General features: G+C 39.1%; 1 protein-coding gene across 4 annotated transcripts in view; it reads left to right on the top strand.

Annotated features, from left to right (window-relative positions):
- SLC10A7 (solute carrier family 10 member 7) overlaps positions 1–27,362 on the top strand; it is a 203,083-nt gene that overhangs the window by 168,812 nt on the left and 6,909 nt on the right. For 2 of the 4 annotated variants that reach the window (XM_075929991.1, XM_075929990.1), the window contains 2 exons: positions 18,913–19,058; positions 23,721–26,844. In XM_075929991.1, the coding sequence (XP_075786106.1) occupies positions 18,913–19,058; positions 23,721–23,765 (191 nt within the window). In that variant the 3' untranslated portion in view covers positions 23,766–26,844. Of the gene's footprint in view, positions 1–18,912; positions 19,066–19,159; positions 20,175–23,720; positions 26,845–27,362 lie in introns of those variants that run through there. The other 2 variants (XM_075929996.1, XM_075929997.1) reach the window with 2 other exon arrangements.

Here is a 27,362-nt window from a genome sequence, read left to right as displayed (position 1 = left end):
CTCTCCATGAAACACATAAGTTAATCTGGTTTTGCTTGCATTTTGTAGCGCTCTCTGCACATGTAACAGATGTGGAAAATCAGCAAAGTTCAGAGCTCTTTGAAAACTCTTTTCTCCAGCACTCATAAGTCCTCTCTACTAATTCACATAACTAGTATAGGCAAGGGAGTGTGCAAATTTTTAGGTCTTGGTGGTGGTTGGTCAGAATATTTCAGCCTCTCCCCTAGGAGTTAAACTTTGCCACCGTGATGTTAGCCTTTGTCAGATTTAGGGTAGACTGCTTCACCGGGATTACCCTTGAAGAACACTTGAAAGTCCCAGCTGGTGCCTTGCTATTTGCCTGACAGTGTGCAAATAACTAGGGGCACTCTCATGCTCTGGGCTTTTGCACTAGCTTATTGTTTAAAGCTCTGAATAGCACAGCACCCAGCTTCCTGAGAGATTGCATCAGTTACAACTATGTTGTCAAGAACTATTGTGTTCCATCTGTTGATGGTTCCTGGAGTTTTGCTGTAAGAAATCAGAACCAAGGCTTTCTGAACGAGCACCCCCATTTGTGGAAAGTGGTCATTTTGGCAGTTCACCAGAGCCACAGTTAGCAAGTTTGAGGGGGGGGTGTTGCGTGCGTGTGTGTGTGTGTGTGTGTGTGTGAGAGAGAGAGACAGAGAGAGAGACAGAGACAGAGACAGACAGACACCTGCCAATTATTTTTTATCAGTTGCCTCTGACTGAGCCTGGATTTTTGTTTCTGTTAATTCTTGCTTGGGTATCCAGATACCGCAGCAAAGTGAGCTGCATTTAAAAAAATGCACAGATGTTTAAATCAAGAAGTGGATGGAGTTTATCAGAAAGATTTGGATCGATATAGCTTTTGTATTAAGAAAATTGTCCCCTAAGCTTGTGGCATAAATAGGAATCTTTAACCTGTGCAATTAACATTTGTTGTAAAGCTCCTCTCCCAGTCTCTGGCAGCATTGCAAGGGTAATGTGTTTATAACAATACGCTGTTCTTGAATAACAGTTCAGAGTACCAGATCCTTGTTTGCGTCCATCAGAAACCTGGTTTTGCTCCCAATGAAATTAATGAGAGTTTTTCTTTTGACTTCAGTGGAAGCATAACGGACAGAAGATACCTATGCTATGTTGTTGTTCCATCACATTTTACAAGGTGGTAGAAATGTAGCCGTGTTAGTCTGGTGCAGCTGAAACAAAAAACAGGACAGTGTAGCACTTTAAAGACTAACAAGATGGTTTAATAGGTGATGAGCTTTCGTGGGCCAGACCCACTTCCTCAGATCTAATAGATCTGGCCCACGAAGGCTCATCACCTATTAAACCATCTTGTTAGTCTTTAAAGTGCTACACAGTCCTGTTTTTTATTTTATAAGGTGTATTTACTGCAAACTGTACAACAAAAACTGCACTCAAATTAGTACTGCTGTCTCCACCTCCACAGTATCTGAGAGCAGCACTGCAGTTTAAGCCTATTGGGGCAGTTGTTTTCATTTACCTTCAAGACATGGCCATTAAGCACCTGGGTAGCATATAAGTGACCTCCTACAACAGCAATTTTATTTTGGGACTTGACATTGGTTTCTCTCATCTTTACATGTGAAACTCTGATAGGTGTTTCTTGTCAATTCCCTGGAGATTTTAGAATGGAACCAACTGAAGAGGAGGAGGAGAGGACAGCTTTAAAGCCTTGAAAGAGGTCATAGGAGAAGCATAAGAAGACTTTTGTAAAATATTTTTCCTTCACCATATTGAGACCATGCAGCACAAGCTTATGAGGCAAACTGCCACTTCCATAGTTGAATTCACGAAACATTGCTCACTCTACACAGAGACAAGTATTGTCCCCGTATGCTGGGGTTTATTTTTTATGCTGAACAGCTGACACACCCATTTTTCCTCAAAGATCAGGGTGCAGGGCATGTATGTGTAAGGATGAATTATACTGACTAGGTCCCTTATTTTTCATTCAGCATCATAAACTGATTAATATTTCTTAATATAAATGGTCCTTTCAGTGGTTTCTAAATAGTATACATCATGTTGGCACACAAAACCATATTTATTTGTATTTCATTTAACTAGTGAATTAGGGATATAAACTTACAAATAGTGAAGATGAATGTGGTACCCATGACTCCCTCTGGCACATTCCCCCTCACTTTGTTCTTTTTCTCCATCTCCCCATATATACACAGTACATGTGAGTACACACACATGCAGACATTTGATTCATGGCTTTTATTAGTGCATTTGCCAATGATTGATTAGTACTTAGTATTAGTACTTCTTCTATTGATTGATTGCAGATGAAGTGACTATTTGACCTTTAATTATGAGTCTTGCTATTGAAAATGACATTGAGCTATGGCTTCACATAATCCATCTGGAAAGCCCGACATGATTCCATTCCCTGGAGTTCGTTCAGCAAGAAAGAGGAAGCCTGAAGGAAGTGCAGAGCGATCAGTATGGTTCATCTAAAACAATACTGTAGGGTCTGTTGCCTGCACTTGTACATAGTCTTTGGCTAGTGTAGGAGATTATTGTATCTTTTATAGAGAGGGAATTACTAGCTACAGGTTGCCACTTAAAAAAATAAAAATGCAGACTCACTAGAAATTCAGTTTTTAATTTAAACCTTCATAACAATTGAATAACTATAACTTATATGTATTTTATCCAGCAGAAAATAAATGGCTGCTACTGACTCTAGCTATCACAGGTGCAAAATGTCAGCCTAGCTGCAGCAGATATGATTGACAAAGGATTGTTGAAAAAAGCCCTTACGGAATTAGAATTTTATTTTCAATGCAGTGTACATTTTCTCATTTAGGTAGCAATAATGCAATGGTTTTCTAGATTCTTAAACACACGCAATTACATTTTTTAGTTTACATAAAATATTCCTAGTAAGAAATTCTATATTTATTTTGGTCAACTTTACTTGAAAATATTTGTGGTTTAATTTCATGTGAAGGTTTTTTTGTTTTTGTTTTTTTAATAAAAATGGATACACGGTTTTATTGCCTCAGTGCAGAGTGCACAATCTGTATTTAGACAAACTTAAAATAAGGAGCATGTAGCTGCATTTGTCTGTTTTCTGACAATGAGAATCTAGTTGCTTTAAATATAAAAAGGCCAAAAGATTGGATTCAATTACAGATTCAAGGCAGCAGTAAAATAAGGCTTCTTTTTATAACTGCACAAGAGTAAAAAAATACAGTGATACCAGAAATATTGCCAAGTTTCGGTCCAGAGTACTGAAGTACTAATACTAAGTACTAATTTTTTTACAGTCAACCAATTTGCGGACCCAATAGATAAAGAGATGAACCTGCAGGAATAATGAGCATGGTGCTGAGTGCTCTCTGATCCCAGTAACTTCAGGGTTGTGCTCTGTGGTCCTGATCCAGCAAGGAAATAAGGCATGTGCCTAATTTTAAGCAGGCAGGTATTTCTATTGACTCCTCACACAGTGTTCCCAAAGAGTAATGCTGTGCATTTACTAATGTTCTTCATGTGTGAGGTTACAGAGGATCCATCTTGTAACTCCTTTTGTTGAGGGTTTATATGAAGACTAATAGCAACATTTTAGTGTATTATCATATACTTGCTGCTGATATTTAGTTTTACATCTCCTTTTCATCTAACCTGATTGAGAAAGGAATCTAAGTGAAAGTGACTTGCTTGCAATTCAGCCTGCATAAGAGAGAGATGATTCTTGCTGGTAGGGAAAGAACAGATGACTGGAGGCTGAGTCTGGATCAACTTCCATCAAAATAGTTACTCATGGGGATCCTATTGAATCTATTTTTGCTTTTGAATTCCTATAAAGATACAAAGTTTCACAGGAGCTACTACAGTAGCCTGTCCATTTCCAGCTCTATACTTTTTCTAGTATGTTGGGAGGCAAACTGCTATGAAGAATTAGTACAAGGATAGTTCTGAGAGTACTGGTACTTCAAATTCAAATCTGTGTTCCTGAGGTCAGTTTTAAGTTTGTTTTTTAAAGTTATTTTGTGTATCTTCCCTGCTGCTACCAGAGCAGTTGGGAGGTGCTTCCTCCCATTCCAGTAGGTCACACTTATTTCAGAAGATTAGGCCTGGAAGGGCTAACAGTGCATCAGGTAGAAAGAAGAGGCACAAGAAGACAGTAATAGGACCCCAATACATGAACAGAAGCTCCCAGTACCTGTTGGTATCATTTAAAGTAATTGAAATTACTCCCAAGCTACATTGTTGTAGCTGAAAGCAAAGCCAAGAAGCCCAAGAAAGTCTACTTTCATAGACTCTCCTCCCTTTCCATGGTTGGCTGACCAACCAGTCTTTTAGTCTTCCCCTAAAACTTTTAAATATTTCCAAGGAAGAAAAGGGCTATCCAGTCTAATTAGAAGCCAGGTATGCCTCCTTGCATGGCTTTTCAGTTCTCTAGAACTGGCTACGTACTTGCTTCCCCTCCCACTCTTCCTCATTTGTTTTTGGGTCTTGGAGTACAACGTTATTTGTCAAGCATTATGCCATAAACGGTTTCCACCTCACTAGACTTCGAAGGGAAGGAGACCTTGATGGTTGGGACTTCAAGATGTCACTCTGCTGGGCGGACAGAAAACCAAATCCATTTTCAAGGCTTCTGGGATGGAGATAGCGTAAACGTTTTCCTCCTGCCTAAGCCTCTACGCTCTCCTGCTCCCCAAATAAACGCAGCTATTTGCTGGAATGTACAGCATTCCTGCTCACCCCAGAAGGGGTTAGCCCCTAGCAAAAATAAGCAGTTTTAGCCACAATACCATTTATTAGTTTTTTTTGTTGGCATGGGGTGAATGCCAGTGCATCCATCATCACACCAATCTGCCCTGTTCATTTATTTAGCTGTTCAAATCCCTCCTCTCCCCCCCCCCCCCCCCCCCAAGCATTAACCCAAACCCAGTTGAATTTGTGACTGCTTTGAAACTTTTTCCTTCAGCCAAATTGTCATTTCCAGGACTTTGCACCAAGGAACTTAGCCATCGTGTGCTGAGCTAGACCAGCCAGTGACTCTTAGCCCCATGTTCATGAATAGTTGTATATTTTAAAGCGTTGTTGAAATGAAGTGAAGTGTCCTCTGGCTTGCCAGGCTTGTGTCTTGGAGTTTCAGACTGACCTAAAAAGTGAACATATTCCATATATTTCAGAACATATTTCCATACATACAATAGGCAAGTAGATATGGGCACAGGCAAAAAACAGAGCAGAGTCAGCCCTTCTCTCGTGTGCCAGCTTTGACAGCCTTATGAGTAGCTATGATCTGGCAACACCTCGTCTCCTATCATGCTCACATGTGGGCTAGTCAGCTTTATGGCCTTTTTTTTTTTTGTACCACCAGAGTAGCACAAAGGGGCTATAGTGAGGTCAGAAAGATATTCAGGAAGATAATCTGCTCCCACATCTACTTCAAAGAAAGAAATGTCAGAGTTTTTAAAGGAGTCGTATTGGAGCACATGCTTTTTATATTGTTATGTTTAACATGGGACTCATGATATCGTATACCTCCTCTACTTCTGTTTACGGAATGTTAATCTCTCTTATGATTCTAAATTGGGAACTTCATAGGAAATTAAGCAATCTTCCTTCTTAAGTGACCTGAAACATATGCTTTTTTTATTAGATTTTGAATGTGGGCAAGAAATCCAGTACCGACTTGTTTCCCTATGCTTCCTATTCATCTGTACTCTCTGCCAGTAGTAGGTTTTTTATTAATATTTAGAAAGTTTGCCTCCAGCAGTACTAAAATGCGCATCAGAGAACAACAGTTGTTTACTGTGTTTGAACTGAAGAATCTCACCCAGGAGATCTCATTCACTTGAAGTTTACATTTCTCAATCTCGACTTACAAAAAGAGATCGATGAATAACAATTGTCATTTCAGAGTTGCACTTCTCCCATTAGTTATTTGGTTGTGTGCCTTGCCAGATGTACGCTTAATTGGATCAGACACTAAAAACCAGATTGCAGGTTTTTAATGACAGCAAGCTCGTACCTCTTTATAATAATAAAAAAAATGCTACAAACACCCAGCTGTAAAATGATAATGACACAAGAGCCTTCCCAACCCTCTCTCTCCACCAAAACTAGTTAAAGTTAATTTATCTACTTAAGACACTACATTATACTCAGAAGATAGCTGACAGGCTACCCTTGGGGAGATCCGAGTTTGGACATGACTCAAGATCCCTTTATCCCAAGCTGGCACAGGCTACGAATGTCACCTATAGTAAAGAGCAGTGAGAGTATTGAAGATGTCATTGAGTCTCCGTGGGAGTATCACATCTACATGTGCTGCTCTCAGTGCACCGTCAGGCAGCCAGTCTTAGCTGCTAGCTTCAGACACTTCTGGAACTGTGGGTGCAAGGATTTAAAAAAAAAACTACTTGGAAAGAAGTAGTGATCTTGTTAGATGGGGAATTGTTGGGAGGTTGGAAAGGATAATTCTCCCACAGCTGGCAATTGCAGTAATTCCACCACCATTCTAATTCTCAGCATTTTAGAGTGGAAAACGGATGTAGGACAGTATTTCTCCCTCTTGTGGATAGAGGACTGTTACCTCCAAAGTGTCTGCACAGATGATGGGGAAAGTAAATCTTTTGATTCTTTCTTTTTTCACCAGCTCCCTCCTTTGTTCCCTTCCCTCCCCCCTGCAAAAAAAAAAAAAGCTGAAAAGAAAATTAAAAACAAAGTTGTGGCCAGTGTTTTCAGATTCTGGTATCTGGCATTTCTATGGCCTCAAAATATTGTGCAAGAAGGGAAAGGAGACGAAAAGATGCTTAGGTTATGCACTTAGATTGATGCATGAGGCGGCAATCAGTTGGGGTTTCATTTCTTACAAGTACTCAAATACAGTAGGAATAATGTATAGACGTATTTCCATAATGTCTGTTTTAATAAATAAAATTCACTTAGCCAAAATGTTGATGCCTCCACAGATCTTGGCATCTGCTGTGCTCAAGAGAATAATTTGTGTTCAAGGAAACAGCAAATTAATAAAATGTTCAATATTTAGGATATTGTCTGGCTCTCCGTACACCCTTCCATTTATCACCATAATATCCATGGCTGACATGGCTCTGTTCCATAAAAGTATTGGCCACCAGAAATATAGACAAAGAAGGATGTTTCTGTACTCACTGAGAACACAAATCTCAATAGCTTATATATTAGTAATGTAGTACAAGATGAACCTCAGTGCACTGCATGTATTGTTTGTGTGAACTATGACTTGATACACAGGCAGTAAAAAGTCTCTGACCAAGATCAACTACACCATTGTCATGCATAAGCCTAAATCACATTTTAGAGATAAGCTGGTGTTTAAAATAAGATTCATGGTGGTTTGATGCATTCTTTTAATAAATTACTACTACAGTATTGTCAGACAGGTTAAGGTGTTCCTGAGTCTAAAGCAACAGTCTTCAGTTGTTGGTGTTTAATGTTTCATTGTTAGCATTTGGTGAGCTTGCTCAGGTCATTCATTAAACATCACTTCCACTCTGAATACGCCCATTGAAAAACCATAAATAGATCAAAACAGCACATTCTCTTTTTCCTCCTTTTACATTTTTATTTACTTAAATCTTTGATGGCTGAAGATGTATTGTTTTTCGGTAACTACATTTTACATTGCAAAGTCTCTAATTTCTGTGGTAAATATGAACAAGGTGAACCAGTGACCTGAACAACTAAAAACTAAAATTAGTAAAAGCATGTCTAGGGCATTAGCTTTTCTCCATCTTTACTTTTAGTGTTAGTGACAAAAGAAATATCTGCCTCATTCTTCATTCATTAATCATCCTCCTGCTTTGCCTTTATATATAGCTCAGACCCACTGTAATTCTTGCAGCTGGTATGAATCTCACATATTCTCCTGTATCCCAAAATAACTTTGGGGACAAAGTAAGAAGTTAATTGTTACTCAGTGATCCGTCTGTATTCCAGCAGTGCTGAGCTCCCAAAGCCAAAAGCTGGGAATGGATGACATGGATGGGATCACTTGATGATTCCCTGTTCTGTTCATTCTCTCTGCCACCCCTGGCATTGGCCACTATCGGAAGACAGGATACTGGGCTAGATGGACCTTTGGTCTGACCCAGTATGGCCATATTTATGTTAGGTCTTCTATCATGTACTAGTGGGCAGAGAGCTGAAGATAGTTCTCAATAGAACGCTCACATATTGTGACCATCATACAATGGCAATAACTAAGGTCAAAATTCACAACATCCTTCCTGGAAAGCTGGTTGGAACGAGCTGGGCACCCATACCCAAATGTTATGCACTTCAGCCCTAGGGCTCTGTTCCCAGTGGCAGAGTACTGTGCTCCAGTATGAACTGGATCATCTCTCACAATCATGATCAACATACAACTTCATTCCACCATGCGTATTATTTCAGGCACACTTCAATCTACTCCTCACATGGTTACCAGTGCTTTTCAGTATTTCTCCACTGTTCACCGAGAAGAAAGGGTAGAAACGCTCATCACAAAATTGCATGATATGCCACATTTGCCACTAAAGACTTGTTTAATCTACCACATGGTTATCTGCCCTCATAGGACCCATTATGGATAACTTTATTAGGAGAGGGATTTATTGTAAATGATGTGTGGTGAGCTTCATGGTCTACAGAGAAAGTGACAAATAATTATCTTGTCTCCGACTCAACACCAACCAGGGTTTAATTTACCACAAACGCAATGGAGCCACCTTAACTGATTTCGTACCAGACATAGAATTTGTACTGCAGCACAATTTCAGTGGGCAGATAGCTATAACTTCTTCAAAACCGCAGAAATTGGGCTTATTTGAGGCTTAATTGTCTGGTGAGTAATGCATGTTGGCTAGTTTTGGGCTTGCAGCTTGTTTCTTGTTTTGGCTTGTTGCTGCTTGTTTATTATTGATGCACATCAAGCCAGGGAAAGGGGGAGCGGCAGAAGGAGTAAGTGGGTACAAGAAGGAGAGAGTTCAGGGGTTCACAGCGAGTCTACAACAGTCTGAGAACCCAGACTGCATGTGTGTGGGCAGAGGGTTGGAGTAGGAAGTAGTAACATAACAAGTTGGGGTTCTGGGGAATTGGCTTGTTTTGGCCTTGTTTAGAAACAGTATTAGCTTAATTTTTGGCTTATTATGAAAGTTGGTCACTTACTTTACAGCATGTGAATGTAAAGTGAATTCCTTTCTTGAGGAATGTAAAATAACTCAACTTCCTAGAGGTCGTCGTGCCCTGAACATTGCTGATAAGAATGGTGAAGTTTGGCTTGACTGGATTGAGCATACCACATAATAAATAAATCAAACTGATGTGCAGTTTCAGGGTCTTAAAAAACGGTGGCCAGAAACACCTTCTTTCATGTACAGCTTCCCAGAAGTGTGTAGTTCTTCCTCTAAGCCACAGGTCTAGCTATAGTAGTTTATCCTCTGTCACCTCAAAGCTAAACTATAGCAGTGTGTTCTGCCTAGATAACTGTGAAAGTCATATGAAAGCACCATCTGGTACAATATGCAACATCTCCCCTGAACAAGACAGATTGATCGGAGTATGTCACCAGTGCCCTGTGCTCAATAACAGCTCCTCATTCAAGTCCTTGTCTGCTTTAATAGCTTTGTTGTCATCTTCTAAACCCTAAACAGGTTAGAATCTACTCTTACCCATGACTACCTTTCTCCCTGCACTTCTCTGAGAACACTGTCATAGCAGGGAAGATGTAGCTGGCAAAACTGCCAGTAGAGTTCTGAGACTACTTGGCAGTATGTTCTTAATGGTAGGGTCTTATAGAACTCCCACTGCTGCCAATCAAACTGAGCTCATGTCTTGCTTGTCTCAGACAGATCCCATTGCAAGACTTGCCTGTCTGAATGGGTATTTTTTCAATAAAGAAGGCTTCCAAATGGCTTTGGGAGCCCTTCTTTTTTAATCAGCTTCTGAAGTGATCCTGCAGAAAAACAGTACAAGTTAGAAAAGAGAAGCTAGTACCTCAGTAATGTCTTGTTTCCTTGTAGGACACAAAGGACATGTCTACACAGCAAGGCTAAGCTCGAAATAAGCTATGCAACTTGAGCTACATCAGGTGCATAATGTAAATCAAAATAGCTTATTTTGACTTTGGGCATGTATACACAGCACTTACGTTGAAGTAGAGCACTCTTCTCCCAACTTCCCTTACTCCTCATACAATGAGGTTTACAGAAGTCGGAGTAAAAATCCCATTATTTTGAATTTATTTGGAAATAGCGGGCTTGCTGTGTAGATGTGCACTACGTTATTTTGGAATAACTATTACTCCAAAATAATGCTGCTGTGTAGACGTGCCCTTAGATAACCATGATAATTGACTTAGTAGAAAGGTATAGTAAAATAAAATGTTACAAATCTATAGACCAAGATTGCATTCTAATGGTTGTCATTGCTTTTGTGATAATTACTTTTTCTTCTGATCTTCTGAATGGCTATGGGTCCATACTTTCAGTGGTATTCTTTCTGTTGTTCCAAAAAAGTTTCTCTATGTAAAAAATACAGAATTTCTCATATATGCAATTGCACAAATGATTTGGAATGTGGTCCAGTAATGTAAGTGATAAAGTTTTAGGATAAACGGTTTGGTATACCAACATTTAAGGGGAAAAACTGAACAATAAGGTAAATAAGTATAGCGGCTAGACGTAATTCAGGTTCGGAGGTGAAATATAATAGTCTGTATTTTGGTAGCAATAAAATTTTATATTAAGTTCTCTCAAATCATAGCAGTACTGTTGAAAGCAGCAAGTGATGAAATGCTGCTATGAGGAAGCTTCCAAATTCAGGGAGCATAAAATAAACATATTAAAATAGAAAAACTGAGAGCCAGTACTTATTGTTTTATCCTTTCCATCATGGGTATAGGATAAAAGAAAACTCTTTCTTGCTTGTTAGAAGAAGAAAGCTCTTACTTGAAGTTCTTACTTGGCAGATGTCAGTTGAAAGCTCTGCTATAGAATATGCTGCAATGTCAAACTCTGTTGGGTAATTTTAGACAAATGTGTCATGTGTGACATGGAAATATGGCATGCTGTACATTAGTGATTTCCCAAGTGTTTGGATCAGGTAGTAATGTGCTGAGAAAGTGCTCTTTATCTATCCACACTGTGTACTTGTATAGCAGTGGGGAAATGCTTTTGGTAGAAATTACTTTAGTCAGAAAAAGAATCCATTTACAATATGTGCCTTCTAACATCTTTCAGACAATGCATTGTATTAAAGAGGCACTTTTTGATTAATGTTTTATAAACATTTTTCAGCATGACAGCTTAAAGTCCCTGTAAAATTGTAAATGCGTGCAGAGTGCTCACTTCCATAAAGTCAAATGCCATCTCATAAAGTCTGGTTGGATCCTGTCAACCATGGTGACACAGAATCAGTACCTTGGAGCATTAAAATTAATTTGCTTCATTTATATGACTGCAATGATAGCTAGATGAAAAGAGCCCTATATTTAAATTTGCTTTAAAATACCTTCAAATCTTGTAGGACTTTTTTATTATTTTACAGTTAACTAAATGTAATGAAGTGCAGCATAATATTTTCATAGGGCCTCGTATAAAGGAGACTAGAAAATGTGAAAGCAACGAGGGGGAGAGAGAGAGAGGCAGGGAAAGATGTGTGAGGTTACACTGGGTGCAAGGCTGGGGGAGTTAGTTACTAGGGAACCAGGAGCCTTAGATTAGTGCTACCCAAACTGCAATCTTGAGGACAAATCAGCATACTTACATAGGCTAGGGGAGTTTTTTTCAGTACCCTTATGTTGTAGCTGCCCCATCGTTATTGCTAGCCATGTTAGCCATGAAGTTGGGTAAGCAGCTTTTCTCTTGCTCACATATCTATTCTATATGTGTAACAGGCTAGCTTCTCCACCCTCTGTATCACCACAAACCCGGGGAGACCCTTCTGAGTTTATAAACCCCATTGTATTATTTCTTAGGTCCGTTCCACCAACTCTGGATGAGTGTCCCTAGCCTCTGTTTGTCAGAGGCTGGAAATGGATGACAGGAGAAGGATCACTTCTTGACCTGTTCTGTTCACTCCCTCTGGCTACTGTCAGAAGACTAGATGGACCTGGGCTAGATGGAATTTTGGTCTGACCCAGTATGGCCATATTTATGTTCTTCTATTCACCAATACAGCCTTCTGTAGCCACTTTCAACTGAAAGTAAACTTCCCACTTAACCCACTCTGTGTAGTGAGTGGGAAATATTACACCATCCTGAGATCCCATCCCCTGGTCTCTGCCTGCTTTTCTCATGTTCTTCCTTCTTGTACTTTTAACTATTCCCAGCAGACTGGTGGATTACTTTCATTAGCTTTTCAGCCTCCTGTCCAATTAAGTCATTGAGCACCCATCCCTCCAGATTAAATGTACTCCAGGAGGGAAATAGCTAGTACCTTTAGTGACCAGAGCCCTGGGTCAGCTCTAGGCCTCTCACACTCTATCACAACATGCTTTAATGTTTCATGTGGTGAAACACATGGGGAAAGAGCAGAAACATCTGTAAAAAATGGGATTCCAGAGGCTCCAACTTTCTTCTCATAACACCTGTTTACAACTGGTATAGCGCTTTTGCCTTCGGTGGAGTTACACCTGATCCTCACTGCTGTAAGTGGCAGGGGAACTGTGACCCTCATGCAGCAGAAGAACATCAGCTAAAAGGTAAAAATTGAGAAAAAGGAAAGAGAGTATGCGGAAAAATAAAGTTTAGGGGAAAGGAGAACATCAAAGACCAAAAGAAGAGAAAAGAGAGCCCCAAGGAATACAGGAACCGAAGACTGAGAGGCAACACACAAAGAATGAATGCAGACAGGAGAGGGAGAACAAAGGAACAAGCTTGAGGGAATGAGAACTAAGGAAAATCTGACTTGGAAAGATGGATGGCTGTCTAGATGTTTTTTAATTATTTTTCTCCAGAGGAGGGGACATTTTTTGGATGATCCTTGGTGTTCCTTCATTCTAATTTTCATATCTTATGAGGTGCTGGCTTCTCCTCTAAGTAGGTCTGATGGCTCCCTCTTTCTTTGGAGGTGAATGGGTGTAAACCTCACCATGTATCTGTCAGAATTTATTTGGCCACCTCTGATTTATGTCATGGGGATTGTACAATGAAGCCATAGAAGAATCTAAAATCCCAGCAAAAAATGAAGGACAGGCTTGATTTAACTTCTTCTGATAGCAGCGTAAATCAGGACTAATGCCAGTGAAGTCAGTAGTGTAAGAAAAGATTGATCTGGCCCAACAACTCTTAAGAAAAAATGAAACAACAAAATCCATCACCCAGGGCATGTAGCAGTACATGTCCTGATAAATAGGATCATATCAGGTAAGACTGCACATACACTAACAAAATCCATGGACAATGAGATGGGATACTCAGTGTGTTCTGAGAGAACCTGAGAGGTGTCTAACTGGCCTTATGTATGTTTCTTTAGTGTATGTGCTCTATGTTGCACAAACTTCTACTGAACTAGCTTAGTGTTGCTGTTGCTTTTATTAGAGTCAGTGAGAGTATGCTATAAGTGATGAGCAAAACAGGAGTAGACAAACCAAAATAAAGATAACCAGATCCCTTTTGCTTAGCACCTTCATTCTGTGCTATCCATCTGAAAGATTTAAATGCATCCCCTTCATTTTACTATTTTTGTTATGACAGCACCTGCTCATGTCACTACTGTTTCAGTCACTGTTTCCATTGTAACTTCAGTCAGCAGCAGTTCACAGCCTAACCATAAAAATACATTGCATGCTGAAACTTTACATACACGCTTAGACCAGGAATCAAGATAAGGGCTCTCTTTGTTCGCTTGCTTGTTTGTTTTACAGCATTTAAAAAAGAAACCTATTTGGCTTTTTATTATAGGAGGTCAAAACAGAATAGCATATCAGGATTCCAATTTGCTCTTGTACCTTAAAAAGTCTGTATTTTTCCTAATTAAGAGTTTGCAAGATTTTCTTACCTGGTATTCGATAACATTTTTGGGTACATCTATTTTATAAATGGCTAAATTTTACATAGAACTACAGTAGTAGTCCTATGGACTCTTACTGGGATTAAAGACATTTTGAGTATTGCTTGGCACATTACATGCAACCTTTGTGTTTACCTTTTTTTAAAAAAAATTCGGGAGTATATTTTATCCAGTAAAAAAGTAAATTTCTAACATTTTATTTTCACCATTACTGACATGAGTATCTGAGCATCTAATCTGTGTTACTCCCCAATGCCATATTTACTACAGACACTAAAGGTGGCGAAGGTTGGGTTTGCAGTAAGCAAGAGCTACATAAAAAATTAACGTGATTTTTTTCCTTAATGCGTATCTGAAAAGTTACCCCAACCCCACCTCTAGTCAGGTTTTCCTAGTGAATTATGGAACTGTACTGTAATTGCACAGTGATGGCTCACAAAGAGCTACTGTTGTGACATGTATCTAAACAATATATGGATTAAGGATCATTTAGTATCCAATAATCTAATTATATTGTCACAGTAGTTATAATATTTTGCAGTTATGGATGACAGCCTTCATTTTACTTCCCAGTTTTTTACTGACTCATAACTGTTCCTCAGAAAATTAACTTTTAAGCTAAAATTTCTCATGTTTGTTCTCAGCCCAGGACTTGAAGAATATGTCCATCATTTTGGATCTAGGACAGGATTAGTCATCAGGATTGTAGTTCTGCTTCTGCCATTAGTTTCCTGTGTCACCTTAGGCTAGACAGTAAAGCGCTCTTTCTTAATTTCTCTAAGTAAATATGGAATAATTTACCTTTTGTAAAGTGCTTATTCTCCTTTATAAAGTGCATTCAGATTTCTGGATGAAACTATGCTTTCTAAATGCTAAACACAGTATTATAATTATCATTTTGTTAAGTTAAATTAATGTGCTCACCAATTAGACATATTAACAAGACATTTTTCAGATAGTCCTCTAAATACAAGAAAGCTATTTTTTATGTTTGAAGTTCTAAAGTTTGGGGTGGCAAATAAAACTGTTTTCATTGTGCAAAAACAGCATGGTGGCCATGTGTAGCAAATTAATCTTTAGCAATGCAACTATCCATCATATGTATCTATCCAAATATATCCACTAACCTCAGAAATACCTTGAAAGTTCAGAAAAGTCCCTATACCTTGGTGAATTCACTTTCTACTACAGGTTATCATTTACTCTCCTTGCCTTTCACAAGTCTAACAGGACTTATCATTTTGATTAAGATAGGGCACAACAAAAACAACTTTAAATGTCTCCCGTTTTGGATTGATGACAGGCCCACAATGTTGTTTGGAGATGTTTGTTTAATAATATTGGACCCAGTCCTACAGACCTTTATTATGTTAATGGTTTTTCACTGGGAATAGGCCTGTAAGTAAAGATTATTAGTATGAGTGCGGCTTGAAGGATTGGAACCAGTGGTTTTATGTAAAGAAACTGATCAGCTGGATTAAAAGGAGCTCCTGAAGTGTGCTGCAGAGGATGAACAAGGATGAGTTCAGGCAGCATCTTTGGATCATTCATGGAGCAGGATTAGGGAAAGCTGCGAATGTGGGACAAGTAGGCTTTATGCTGTCAAACTAGGGAGGGAGACAACACTTGTTCTGGGATCACAGTAAGAGGAAGAGTTCACAAATGAAGTGGGAGGTTAGTGTTTCTTAGAATTAGTAATTTTGGTAGATCCATGCCATCAGCTGGTGGGAGTAAGTATCTTGCCATCTTAGTAGTGACTCTCTGGCCAAACCAGGAGCCAGTGTTTCAGGAGGAATCTCAAAATATTTTTCAAAATAACAGGTACACTATTTCACCATCCTGGTAAACCTGGTTTCACGAGGGGTTATGGGATGGCTCAAAATAGTATGTTATTTTGAAATTCGGCGCTATGTAGACTCACCATTTCGAGTTTAGGGTGCTGTGTAGACGCACCCTTAGAGAATAGCTGGTACTTTCATGTGTGATCCTCTATATGGTCCAGACAAGGCAGTGATAGATCACATGTTCTGTCTTACACCCCTGTTTCATGGACAGCATAGTAATAAATTTCTGTTTCTTAAAAAAAAAATGTTGAACAATGATGCGTTTGAAGTAATCACCTGGATAACTTCATTCTGTTTCATCTTTACGCAAAATAATGTATTATTTTAAATGGTAAGTAACAATGAAGTGCTTCTGAAAAGTGGTAGGCTGAAGTCTCTAAGGTATCCTGTATCTGTTTATATGCACATGACAGAACAAAGATAGTATCAGTCCAAATTTCCCCACACTGGCCTGTCACAGGCAAACCCCCTGAAGAGGGAACACATTGTTGATCTTCTAGTGATGTGTTCATGCCTTCATCTCTCTTTCTGGCTACTATCAGTAGTGTTAATTCTATAGATGATATGTGTGATGTGGAACTTGTCCATAGGTACGGGAACTCACATCTGGAGTTCATTACACATAAGTCATTCAGTAGCCTTCAGGTAGTATGATCTATTCCTGCACTAGACCTTTGTGAAACTTTGCAGGTTTAGCACATGGTAATTTATCCAAATTTCTTGGTTTGCGTTCATTTAAACCCCCACCATCCAGATGGTTCGTGTTTCTGCCAAATTCAGCTGAGGTTTACTATCCTCTATGCACACATTTTCATTTGTGATAAAAATTTCACCTATTCAGGTTTTGTGGTGAAAGTTTAGTAGATTTCATCCCTGCCATCTTTTTCCGCAGAGTAAAATCGGTTTCCCTGGAGTTTTGTGTTTTATTTCCAGCCTTATGTGGAAAAATAGTCTACAAAAAAGAGGACTTTTCAGATTATATATATTTTAAGACTTATTTTACAGAACAAATATGTTAAAAGGATAACTTGTTTTAGTTTATAATGGTGGAATCAGGTAGAGACATACAAATGCATTATCTGTAAAGAATCTCCTTGGAAAAGTATAATGGAAATGGCATTGTTGAGCTCAAACTAAGACTCCTAGGGAAAATGTCCTGCATTTAGAGCTTTACTTCCACTTCTCCCAACCCCCCGTCAGTGCAGAATATATGCACAAGCTAAATAAGCCACACTTTAGGGCCTCAGATTATGAGGGATTTCTAAGTACAGACTTTTTAGTTGCATCTTCGCCTATGTACCAGTATATATGCAAATATAAAACATTATTGTTTCTTTTTCATTGTCCTTTCTGTTAGAATAATACACATTTGTTTGGTAATGCATGGGACCTCTTAAACTTGATATACTTTAGGGCAGGGCAACTCAACACGCAGCCCATTTGTTTGCGACCTGCGGTGAGGTATGCGTTTACACAGGGCTCAACACGCAGCCTGCAGGTGGGAGCCAAAACAAAAAAGTAGTCCATATAATGGCCTCCCTTCATATTCATTTTAGTAGTTAAATTCCTGGACTGTCATTGCTTGTTAAAAGTGCTGTCATATGGGTGGCAGTCGGGTAAATATTGCATTTTATTAATATCAGCAGAACTGACTTAAATGGGCCTGCATGTTGTATAGTCTTGCCTTAATCTTTGTATTAATGCCCATCAGTGTGAAAAAAGCTATTTGCATATATTTGTGTGTATATGCAACCATACTTAAGTTGCGGCCCTCGACGTGTACTGCAAGTATCATTGTGGCCCCCCTGGGGCTTCCAAAGATGAGTAGCCCTGTTTTAGGGCCTTAGCATGTCTTAATCCAGCCCTGCCCAGCCTCCATTGTGAACCATTTCCTACTTCCCTACTAACTTCTTCGGTTTATTTGTGCTGCACCATTAGTTCATTAGGACATCTGTCTTCCTTCCTTTCTTTGGAAACTTCTCACCAGAGTGGGAAGTGATATTATCTCGCTAATAAATGAATGTTCCTGTGTACAGATGTAAAATCCCATTTAAAAAGTTAACCGGTTAAGCTGTTTAAACTGGCTTAAACCAGTTAAAAGTTGTTTAATCAGTTAACTGGGATCACACATGGGGTGGCCACTCCAATCCGACTTGGCTGGAGTAACCCTGTGGCGTGGTAAACCTAGCCAGGCTGGAGTGGCCCCCCCACAACGCAGATGAGGAGAGGCCCCCGCTGAGCCGGAGCAGATCACACTGCCAGTTGCTGAGCCCGCCACATCGCAGGGAGGGGGCCACCATGCAACGGGCAGAGCCTGCTTCAGCCCATTTGGGATGGAGTACCCCAACCCATGTCATGGTGGACCTGGCCAGGATGGAGCAGTGCCCCACCCACATCAGGTTGGGAAGGGCTGCTCCAGCCTAGCCAGGCTGCCGGTTAACTACCTACCTGGTAAGCATCTCCCAGTAAGGTTAACCGGTTAACCCTTTACATCCTTGTTCCCTTGGACAGGCACTTGGCTCCACATGAGCCATATGCATCAGTCAGAGATGGTAGGCTGATGCCTGAACTCTTCTCTCTAAAAAGGGAGTGCATCAGGAGTTAGTAGGAGTATAGGGCTCCTACAGAGCTGATGGGACAGGTGGAAGGTTATTAATGGAAGGAAATGGGCAGGTTCAAAGGGACAAGTGAGAAAAGTGGAAATAGAGCAAAGAAAGAGGAAAACAAAAGGAATCCAAGACTCCTTCCAGCATCTGCACAGTCACCTCCAGCAAGATCAGTCGACTCAATTAAGGAACTTCTGTTTGAAACCTTTCTGGTAGTCCAAGGTTTAGCCAGAAGCAGAAGGAGACCTCTGCAGTGTAGCTGTTTTGTAAATCTTGAGGAAGGGTTGCCTTTCATAAGATCCTTCTGTCTCTTTGTTCTTGTAAAAGTGTTCTTTTTGTCTGGTTGAAATCTTGGTAAAATGTTTGACTGTGACCCTTCAAGTGAAAAGAAAAGTCAAGTTTTAAGTCTGTTGTCTTTGTGCCCGCAGGGATTCCAATGCTGAACATTGTATTTGCCGGCTATGAGCACCTGTCTTTAATTACCGTCCCCTTACTTATCTATCACCCAGCTCAGATTCTTCTTGGTAGTGTGTTGGTACCAACTATAAAATCCTGGATGGTTTCTAGACAGAAGGTAAGAAATGCTCCCACAGACATATATTTATAATGCAGAATACTATTTTTAATGTAAGTAAAAGTAACTCTGAAAGCCTTGATGTTCTTATAGATCAAGGCACATTGGTTTCCTTTTTCCTTTCTTGCTTTATGGTGTTGATATCCATGATAAGACTGAATGAAAACCCAGGGTTCAAACATCCCAGATTTTTAAGAAGTTCAGATCCAGATCAGACCTCTGCAGCTGGCTCCTTGCTCGTTAGTAAACCACACATCTGACACAGAAAACCCCCAATAAAAAGGGCCCTTGCTAGATCTGAACTTTGCAACATGAGCCAAACTCTATCAAATAAAGCTAACTTTGGAATTTCTCTTCTGATGAGATTTCATACATCTGTCACTCTGAGGACCGTTGTCTCTGCTGAGTTTTGATGTTTCTTAATGAGAGCCCTGTATGCAATGAATTAAAATCATTCAGGACGAAACCTTTCATTGTTTTCCTATATTATGTTGCCCTTTATTCTTATGAAAAATATACAGATTACTAGGTGGTGAATGGTATTTCATGTCAAGTTTTAAAAGCAAAAATAGAGCATTGGCTGGTTCATAGGGCTGTCACATGGGTCAAATTCCGTTTAGTACAGCAGTGATTGATGCTGTTACCGTCTGACAGCTATTCAGTCATCCATGTGAACTAAGCGTAATGGTGTGTCTATCTGGTTCTTAATATAGAAATACCAACACCAGAGAAACAAATCCTGGTGATGGACACTAATTGGCCCCTCTGGTTAGTAGAAATGACAAGCATTGAATGGGTATTAGAGACTGGGAAACTCTCACCCAGACAGGGAGTCCTTGAGGTAAAAGTAGTGGGACATTACCGCACAGTGTGGGATAGCTTACACTGCCACTGCCCAAGTCTCCTTGGTAGGTAGAGAAGAAAGTTGACTGGAATTTTCAGAATTTCACATTTTCAATAAACATGTTTAGATTGTTGCATCAGCAGCCAGAGAGGACATCAGCCTCCACTGCTCTCAGTACAAAGCCTGTATCTAACTTAAAGACTAAGATTTTCAGACTTGCGATTTGGAGCACTTCTGTTTTTTTGTTTCTTTGAAACACGTGAAAGGGTCACAATTTTAACATGATCTTGGTAACTAATTGACCATTCATTTCCAGTTGGAAATAGGTCAATGGAGGGATGATAGGAGTTGCTATAGGGAACTTTCTGGGTGTCTGGCTGGTGAGTCTTGCCCACATGCTCAGGGTTTAGCTGATCGCCATATTTGGGGTCAGGAAGGAATTTTCCTCCAGGGTAGATTGGCAGAGGCCCTGGAGGTTTTTCGCCTTCCTCTGTAGCATTGGGCACAGATCACAGCTGAAGGACTCTCTGCATGTTGGGGCCTTCAAAGTATTGGAAGGCTTCAATATCTGAGACATAGGTGAGAGGATTATTCTAAGAGGGGTGGGCGAGATTCTGTGGCCTGCACTGTGCAGGGGGTCAGACTAGATGATCATAATGGTCCCTTCTGACCTTAAAGTCTATGAGTCTATGAATTTTCAGAGAGTGGATCTTCAATGCTGTCTAAAAGTTGGGCACTAGTCATTTTGAAAATCTTGGCCTAAAATTCACGGCCTAAAATTCACCTTAAAAATCGATCCCCTAAAAAAGCCCTTTCAGGCTGGCCTTTTATCAATACAGACACAGTAGTCCTGATCTTCACAGGGGTCTGAGCCCAACTTTGTGCTGTTCCTGAAAAAAGCAGTTAAAACTGTCACCAGTACTGGGGGATGATCACCGCCCTGCTAGGGCATCACAGCTCATGTATTGTTTCATTCCTCCCTGTGGCCAGAATAGGGAAAATAGCTAGAGCTCATCTGAACATCTGTGATCCCCACTTGTACTACAGGCCACTTGAGTCTGTTGCCATTTGTTACAAGTTACAGTAGCCTGCGGGCAGGGCACTGGATTAGCAAAAGCCAGGCCAAGATTGAGGGTGGGGAGTAAAGGAAAGTGATTTAGAACCACCATTGCACTCTCCTTTGGAGCTGCACCAAGCACTTGTTTCTTGTTCATTAAGCACCAAACACATTGTCTACTGAAACTACAATGCTGCAATAAAGACATTTTGAGAACCTGTCATTCTGCTGCACCAATACATTTCTCCCAAGTTATTCACTTGAATATTATTTTAATTACTCTATTTTTTTTCAATCAATGAAGTTGTTTTTGGTACAGATGCAATAATTACAATAGAACTGAATGTTGTGACTGGATAATGGTCTCCCGCTTTGAAAATAAACATGTCATCATCGCCTTGATGTTTATTTTCTATAAACACCTTGGCTTCACTTTGGCATTTCTCTTGCAGTGGGAGACGGTTATCCAGTCACAGTACTCAGTTCCACTGACATTCTTGCTTAATTATGATAGTACATGTGATCAGCTTGTATGAAATTGAATTTAAATATTTAGAGGTTCATCTGCAGTCGGGTGTTTTTAGTTTGTAAATATGGCAGCAAAATCTGCCAAACTACAAAGTGAAAGAAATAGTTACTCAAACAAGATTGAAATTGTGACTCTCCCCTCTTTTTTGCTACATAGTGTCCTAGGGTATGGTTTCTAATGGCTAAATTTTGGCCATCGTTAAATGCCTATGCTTGTTGGGGCACATGGTCTTTACATATGCCCAATTTATTTTTAATGTATTTTTTACATTGGTTTTAAATAGCATCTGCCAAGGAGCTTCTACAAGCTTGAAAAATGTAAAATGCTAAAGGACAAATATTTACAATGCAAAGACTCACCAAATCCCATCTCACAAAATAAAAATTGCTGTTTAACCATCTATCTATCCATAAATAATAGTCTCCATTTTCATACCAACCTACATATGTTAAAGTGCCCTTTCAGGGTAGGTCCAGTCTGCCTGTTCCCTGAGGGAGGTCAGGAAAGCCACTCTCTCTTGGACCTATAAGAGTTATGAGTTAACTTCAAGAGTTGAGGACACCTCTTAGAAAATGTCCTGCCATTCCTCCCTGCCCCTTTTTAAACAATGGCCTGTTAAAACTAGCACCATTAAAGTGAGAAGTTGCTGACTTACACCCTAGAAAAGAAGTGGCCTCTCAAGGAATCAGGTCATGTAAAGCTTCTTTCCAACTCACTATATTTCACCAAGAAGCTGACTGGAAGCTTCCATAGTTCACAGAGCACTGGTGTAATGTGCCATAGGAGGCACTACTTAATAAACAGACATCTGCGTCCAGTACCAGGTAGGATGCATTGCAGCAATTTTATCACCACAGGACAAAGGCATGGATAAATCAAGTAGAGCCTCACTCAAAAGAAAAGGCCATGTTTCTCTGTCCAACTGCAACTGAAAGAAAACATTCTTCACAGCTACTTACTGAGCATCCAGGAGCAGCTAAGATCTAAGCCAGCACCAACACTGTCAGTCTGAGGACTAGCCTCCATGTGTATTCCCTAAATCAAGAGTGCCTCTCCCCACCAACCTACAGTGGTTGTCTGCCCTTTGTATGAATTGAACCTGAGCTAGACATGGGGCAGTTTGCTCAACTTCACTTGTTGGGTCATGTACCATGGCAACATAGAGTTGGTTGTTGTCAGCATATTGAAGGTATCAGTCTTGTATAAATATTTAATGGGATGGTTGACAAACTGAAGGAACTGATATAGACATTAAGTATATATAAAATTACTATGAGAGAGGCTACAGGACTGATTGAGCTGTTGCTTTATTGTTGCCATCTGGGACTTCTCAGAAAGGAAGTAGTGATATTTGATCACCAATCAATGCAATTGATACAATTTCTATACTATAAACAGGCCTGAAACCAGATGAACTGAAGTCAAGGGAGTACTCCTAAGTGTTGTGTGAGTGGATTCTCCTTAACTTTCACAACAGTCTGTCTCAAAAAAGGGCATTTAAAACAGGTCAATAATTGGATTATCTGCCTAACAAGATTTTTTTTGAGCAGAACCTAACAGTTGTGTTTTTGAGAACTAACCCAGCAGAGATGCTTTGGCAATCTTCTCCAAACGCTCAAGTGCTATTCTGCTGGCTTTTGCCACTCATGAAGGACAAGGTTCTAGTGTAACCCTTAACTCCCTAGCACCACAGTGAGCGACAGTGACTGAATGCAAGTAGAGAGTTTGCATTTGTCCCCTTCAGGTGCTGCTTTGCCTCTGCAGAGGCACACACAGCCCAGTTATGGATCCAAATGATTTTATCATCCAGGTATGATGAAAATCTGTCATAGCAAGAAAAACTTGACACTGTCACTGAAAGGAAACTTTTCAGTTATTCAGGTTTTTGCAGATGCTATAGTGGCGCAGAAGAAAATGTAGCCGTGTCAAAAGACATTTACATCACAACTGGTAAGGCTTTGCTAAAGACTCCCATCATTCTAGCCATCTTCTCTCTTTTTTCCTCTGTTTAATCCATCTGCGTGCTATGTTGGCCTTTGAGGATGAAGCAGAGAGTGAGTGCAGTTAGGCGCCAACGTCAAAAGATAATTATAAAACCATAATAAATATGGCCTCTCGGAGCCACCTGGAAATACACTGAGCCATTTGCACCCTCTGAAATAAAAGCTGGATTTGTATTTGATTATATTCTTTTGAAATGCAATAAAAGTCTATTTTGTTTCATGTTTGCAGGCACTGAAGTTAACAAGACAGCCTAAAGCACCTGTGAAGGTCTAAGAAGGGAGGCAGACCGTGTCACAGCGAATGTATATATATATATGTACTATACTGTACACTCACAGACAATTGAGAACTGGTACTTGTGAATGTTGCTTCAGCATATATTTTATTTTTCTATGTATATTTAAAAAGATAGACCCATTTAAGTGCCTTAAAATGCATTTTTGGCAAAAGCATTGTTTCCAGAAGCCACTTTGTTAGTTACTGCCAGAGGTTGTACAGTATTTTGTAGTCATTTAGTTTTTTATTTTTCTACCAGAAAAAATTATCATAATAATTAAAAATGCTGTGTTCCCTTCATCACCTCTCATTTGAAGCTAGGCTGCAACACCTCTAAGTTAGTGTTTTAAGCTAGCTAAAATGACCAGGGCACATCCCTATGCTGGCTAACTTTAGATAAGTGCTTTCTGAAATTCTATTCAAGATTAACTTAAATTTCTATGTGATTCTCTTATCCTCCCTAGTCATATGATTGTGACATGCCTTTTTCTTCTGAGTTTGTGTATACTCAGCATGGGGCCATCCATTGGGTAGGAGCTGAGAAGCATAAATTATTTGCATTTGTTGACACAGTTGTCTAGACATTCCTTCAAAGTTAATGGTTTCTCAAGAAATTTCTTTCAGTTCTGTATTATGATATCATGGCATTGTATATCTTAAGTGCATCATAAGCTTCTTCAAAGAATGGTCTGGTTCTTGGGTTATGAGTGAAATAGTTGTGCTGTGCAGCTAAGAGGCTTTTTTATTATTTACCCAAGATTAACATTTTTTTTCTGTTCCCTCTCCCAACTGCAACACAGAGATTTGCAATGACAGAATGTAGATGCTATTTTTAAATAGAATCTTTACTGTAGTAAAAGAGAAGCTAAGTTTTATATATTGCCTTGTTAATAAACCTCATGAGGACAAGAAAGTTGACAGTTATTTTTCTCTAATTGAGACGGTTGTAAGACAAATTATAAAGGATGTTTCTAATAACAAGAACATTATCATGGTTAATTTTACAATTGGTTGCAAATATTTTCTTAAAATATATAGGTTTTTTTAATACACAGAGAAAAAGACCAAGAATGCAGAAATGATATTTGTACATCTATGCCCAGAAAGAAAGGGGAATAGGTATATAGTTGAACACACAACAAGGACCTTATTCAAAAAAGTCAAGCAATTTGAACAGGTACATTAACATGGACTCTAAGATGGAGTCTGTCTGCTGGAATTGTGGTAGTAGTGAGTGTCTATTAAAAAATAAGAGGAAAAAAAGAACTTCAAACAGTAAGATAAATACAAATTCAGAGATCAGAATGCATGTATCTATTCCCATTTCACTCAATTGCACTGCAAGCATTATCTGCAAACACAAAGGGGAACACCCTTAGTTTGTCTCTTCCATGGTTCCAGTAAGCTGTGAACATTTACACCATTTGATGTGCCATCCAAAAAGGAACTTGGGATGCATGTCACTATGTGTTTGTCAAATTATTTTTAGCTGTATTTCTCCTTGGTTGTTCTTGGTTTAACATAAGAGGATTCCATTTGGTTCCAAGCAGAGATGTCTTGATTTAGCGGAGTTTTTTATTGCCATTGGCATTAAAATAGCAGCCATTAGTACTGGTTGTCAGTGATGTATTTTGAAATCCTCAATCCATAATCTATAAAACATGTAAGCAACAAAGATCCTGCAAGGTACTGATGCCCTTAGTTTTCAGTCATGTGAGTGGAGACAATGAAACTAAGCATAAATGAGAGTTGAAGATGCTCAGCAACTTGCAATACTGGGCCTGTATTAAGCTTCTTTTCAGATACAAATAATCTACAGGGCACTGGCCAGTGAGTAATAGCTTTTAACAAATGTGCCTTTTGAGGTGTGCTCATACCTGGTTATAAAAATAGATCAGACATAAGTTTTTAGATCCAAAATATAAGCTCCACTGTACCAAATGTTTTCCATAAAGTGGGTCCATATGCATCAAAATTCTTTTACCTAATGCTTAAGAGCACTGAGAGCAGCCAAAGGTTAGGTAAAAGGCATTAGCTCCATTACAGCTTTTTTTGTTTTTCTTGCACAAATCTGTCTCTGAACTCCCAAAGTATAAAGAGACCTGATCCAGTTCTAGTTGAAATGAATTAATCTTTCTAATGGCTTTAGTAGGCATTGAATCAGGCCCAAAGACAGCATGAGTTTGTCTACACAGCTCCAAATTTTGAAATAGACCACTATTCCGACAAGTCCCTTAATCCTCATGGAATGAGGTTTACCGGGATGTCGGAATAGCAACCCCATTATTTGGATTGCACTTGAAATAACGGGTGTGCTGTTAAGATGCGGAAAACACTATTTCCGGATGCCAGACATATCCTGAAATAGCGCTGCTATCTAGATGTTTCCTAAATGACCACAAGAATTCTAGCATACTCAGTAGCTTTTTCCCCATTCATTGGTTGTGTCTTCTCTAAACAGACAAGACACTGCTAATATTCCAATTGTTCTACCTCTATGTACTGAATCTAACGCCTTCAGTATGTTCAACAACTAGTTTAGATTCCATTTAAAATGTCTGTCTTTTTTTATAATTTTACTGTGATAAAAACATTCTAAAGACTATTTTCCAGAGAGAATTTTGTGAGATCCTTTGGAGTGTAATTAATGATTGTTTAGAGCAGTCTAAATGTTATAAGTTTGTTCCTGTTTTTACATAAATTAATGCTGGATGTATTGTTCTGAATGCGATATAAAGCAAATCTGAAATACGTTTTTAAACGTGGAACTTAATTACTCATATCCAAAATATTCTGGTATGTTTAAAAATAGTTACGGTGTTCATTTTATGCCTCTAATTATGTCTACATGTCTTTATAAAAGGAACGCATTGGAGTTAGTTTTGTTAATGTGAAATTAGGGGAAAGAAACTGATCATCTGGGATTGTGCTGTGTTGGGTTTTTTGTTTGTTTTGTTTTGTAAGTTGAAGTTGCATTCTTTTGTCAGAGAAGTTGTAGAATTCTCTGCGTGTTCCTTTTTTAAAAAGCAGTGTGAATAATTTTTAAAATATTTTACTAATTAAATTGAAGAAAGTTCTTTGTCTAGAAGCAGTCCTTTTCTTGTTGATATAAATAACTTCAAAGACTTGTTTTTATATTGGAGAAAAGATGAGTACCCAAGGAGAAGATATGGCAAGTTGTAATCAAATTTAGGTAAATGACTTGAATATAATGATATTTTATAAGCAGAGGATTAGAAAACTTTCTGAATATTCCCGGCCTTGGCGTCAAATTTATTGGGAGAAATTCGGCCATCTGCATTTAATATAAAATTTATTTTGATATAAATGAGATTTTTGCCTCTGTTCAGGATTACGCTCAGTCATTAATACTTTGTATCTGAAGCTCCATCTATTACTATAAAAAAATCACTCATCATATGGCCAAAGAATTAACGGAACAGCTAATCATCTCTTATATGTTGGAATAAACAAAGCACCAAAGGTATACCAGTTTAATGACCCAAATAATGTGTTCATGTCAAATTATTTTCTAATTCATTTGTAATTCAGATTCACTACATTTTTGGTACTTGTACATTGTGAATCAGATGT

This window comes from Pelodiscus sinensis, chromosome 5 (genome assembly GCF_049634645.1).
Source record: "Pelodiscus sinensis isolate JC-2024 chromosome 5, ASM4963464v1, whole genome shotgun sequence".
Lineage (NCBI taxonomy): Eukaryota > Metazoa > Chordata > Testudines > Trionychidae > Pelodiscus > Pelodiscus sinensis.
The sequence above is the reverse complement of the archived record's forward strand: the minus strand, read 5'-3'. Positions and strand labels throughout refer to the sequence as shown.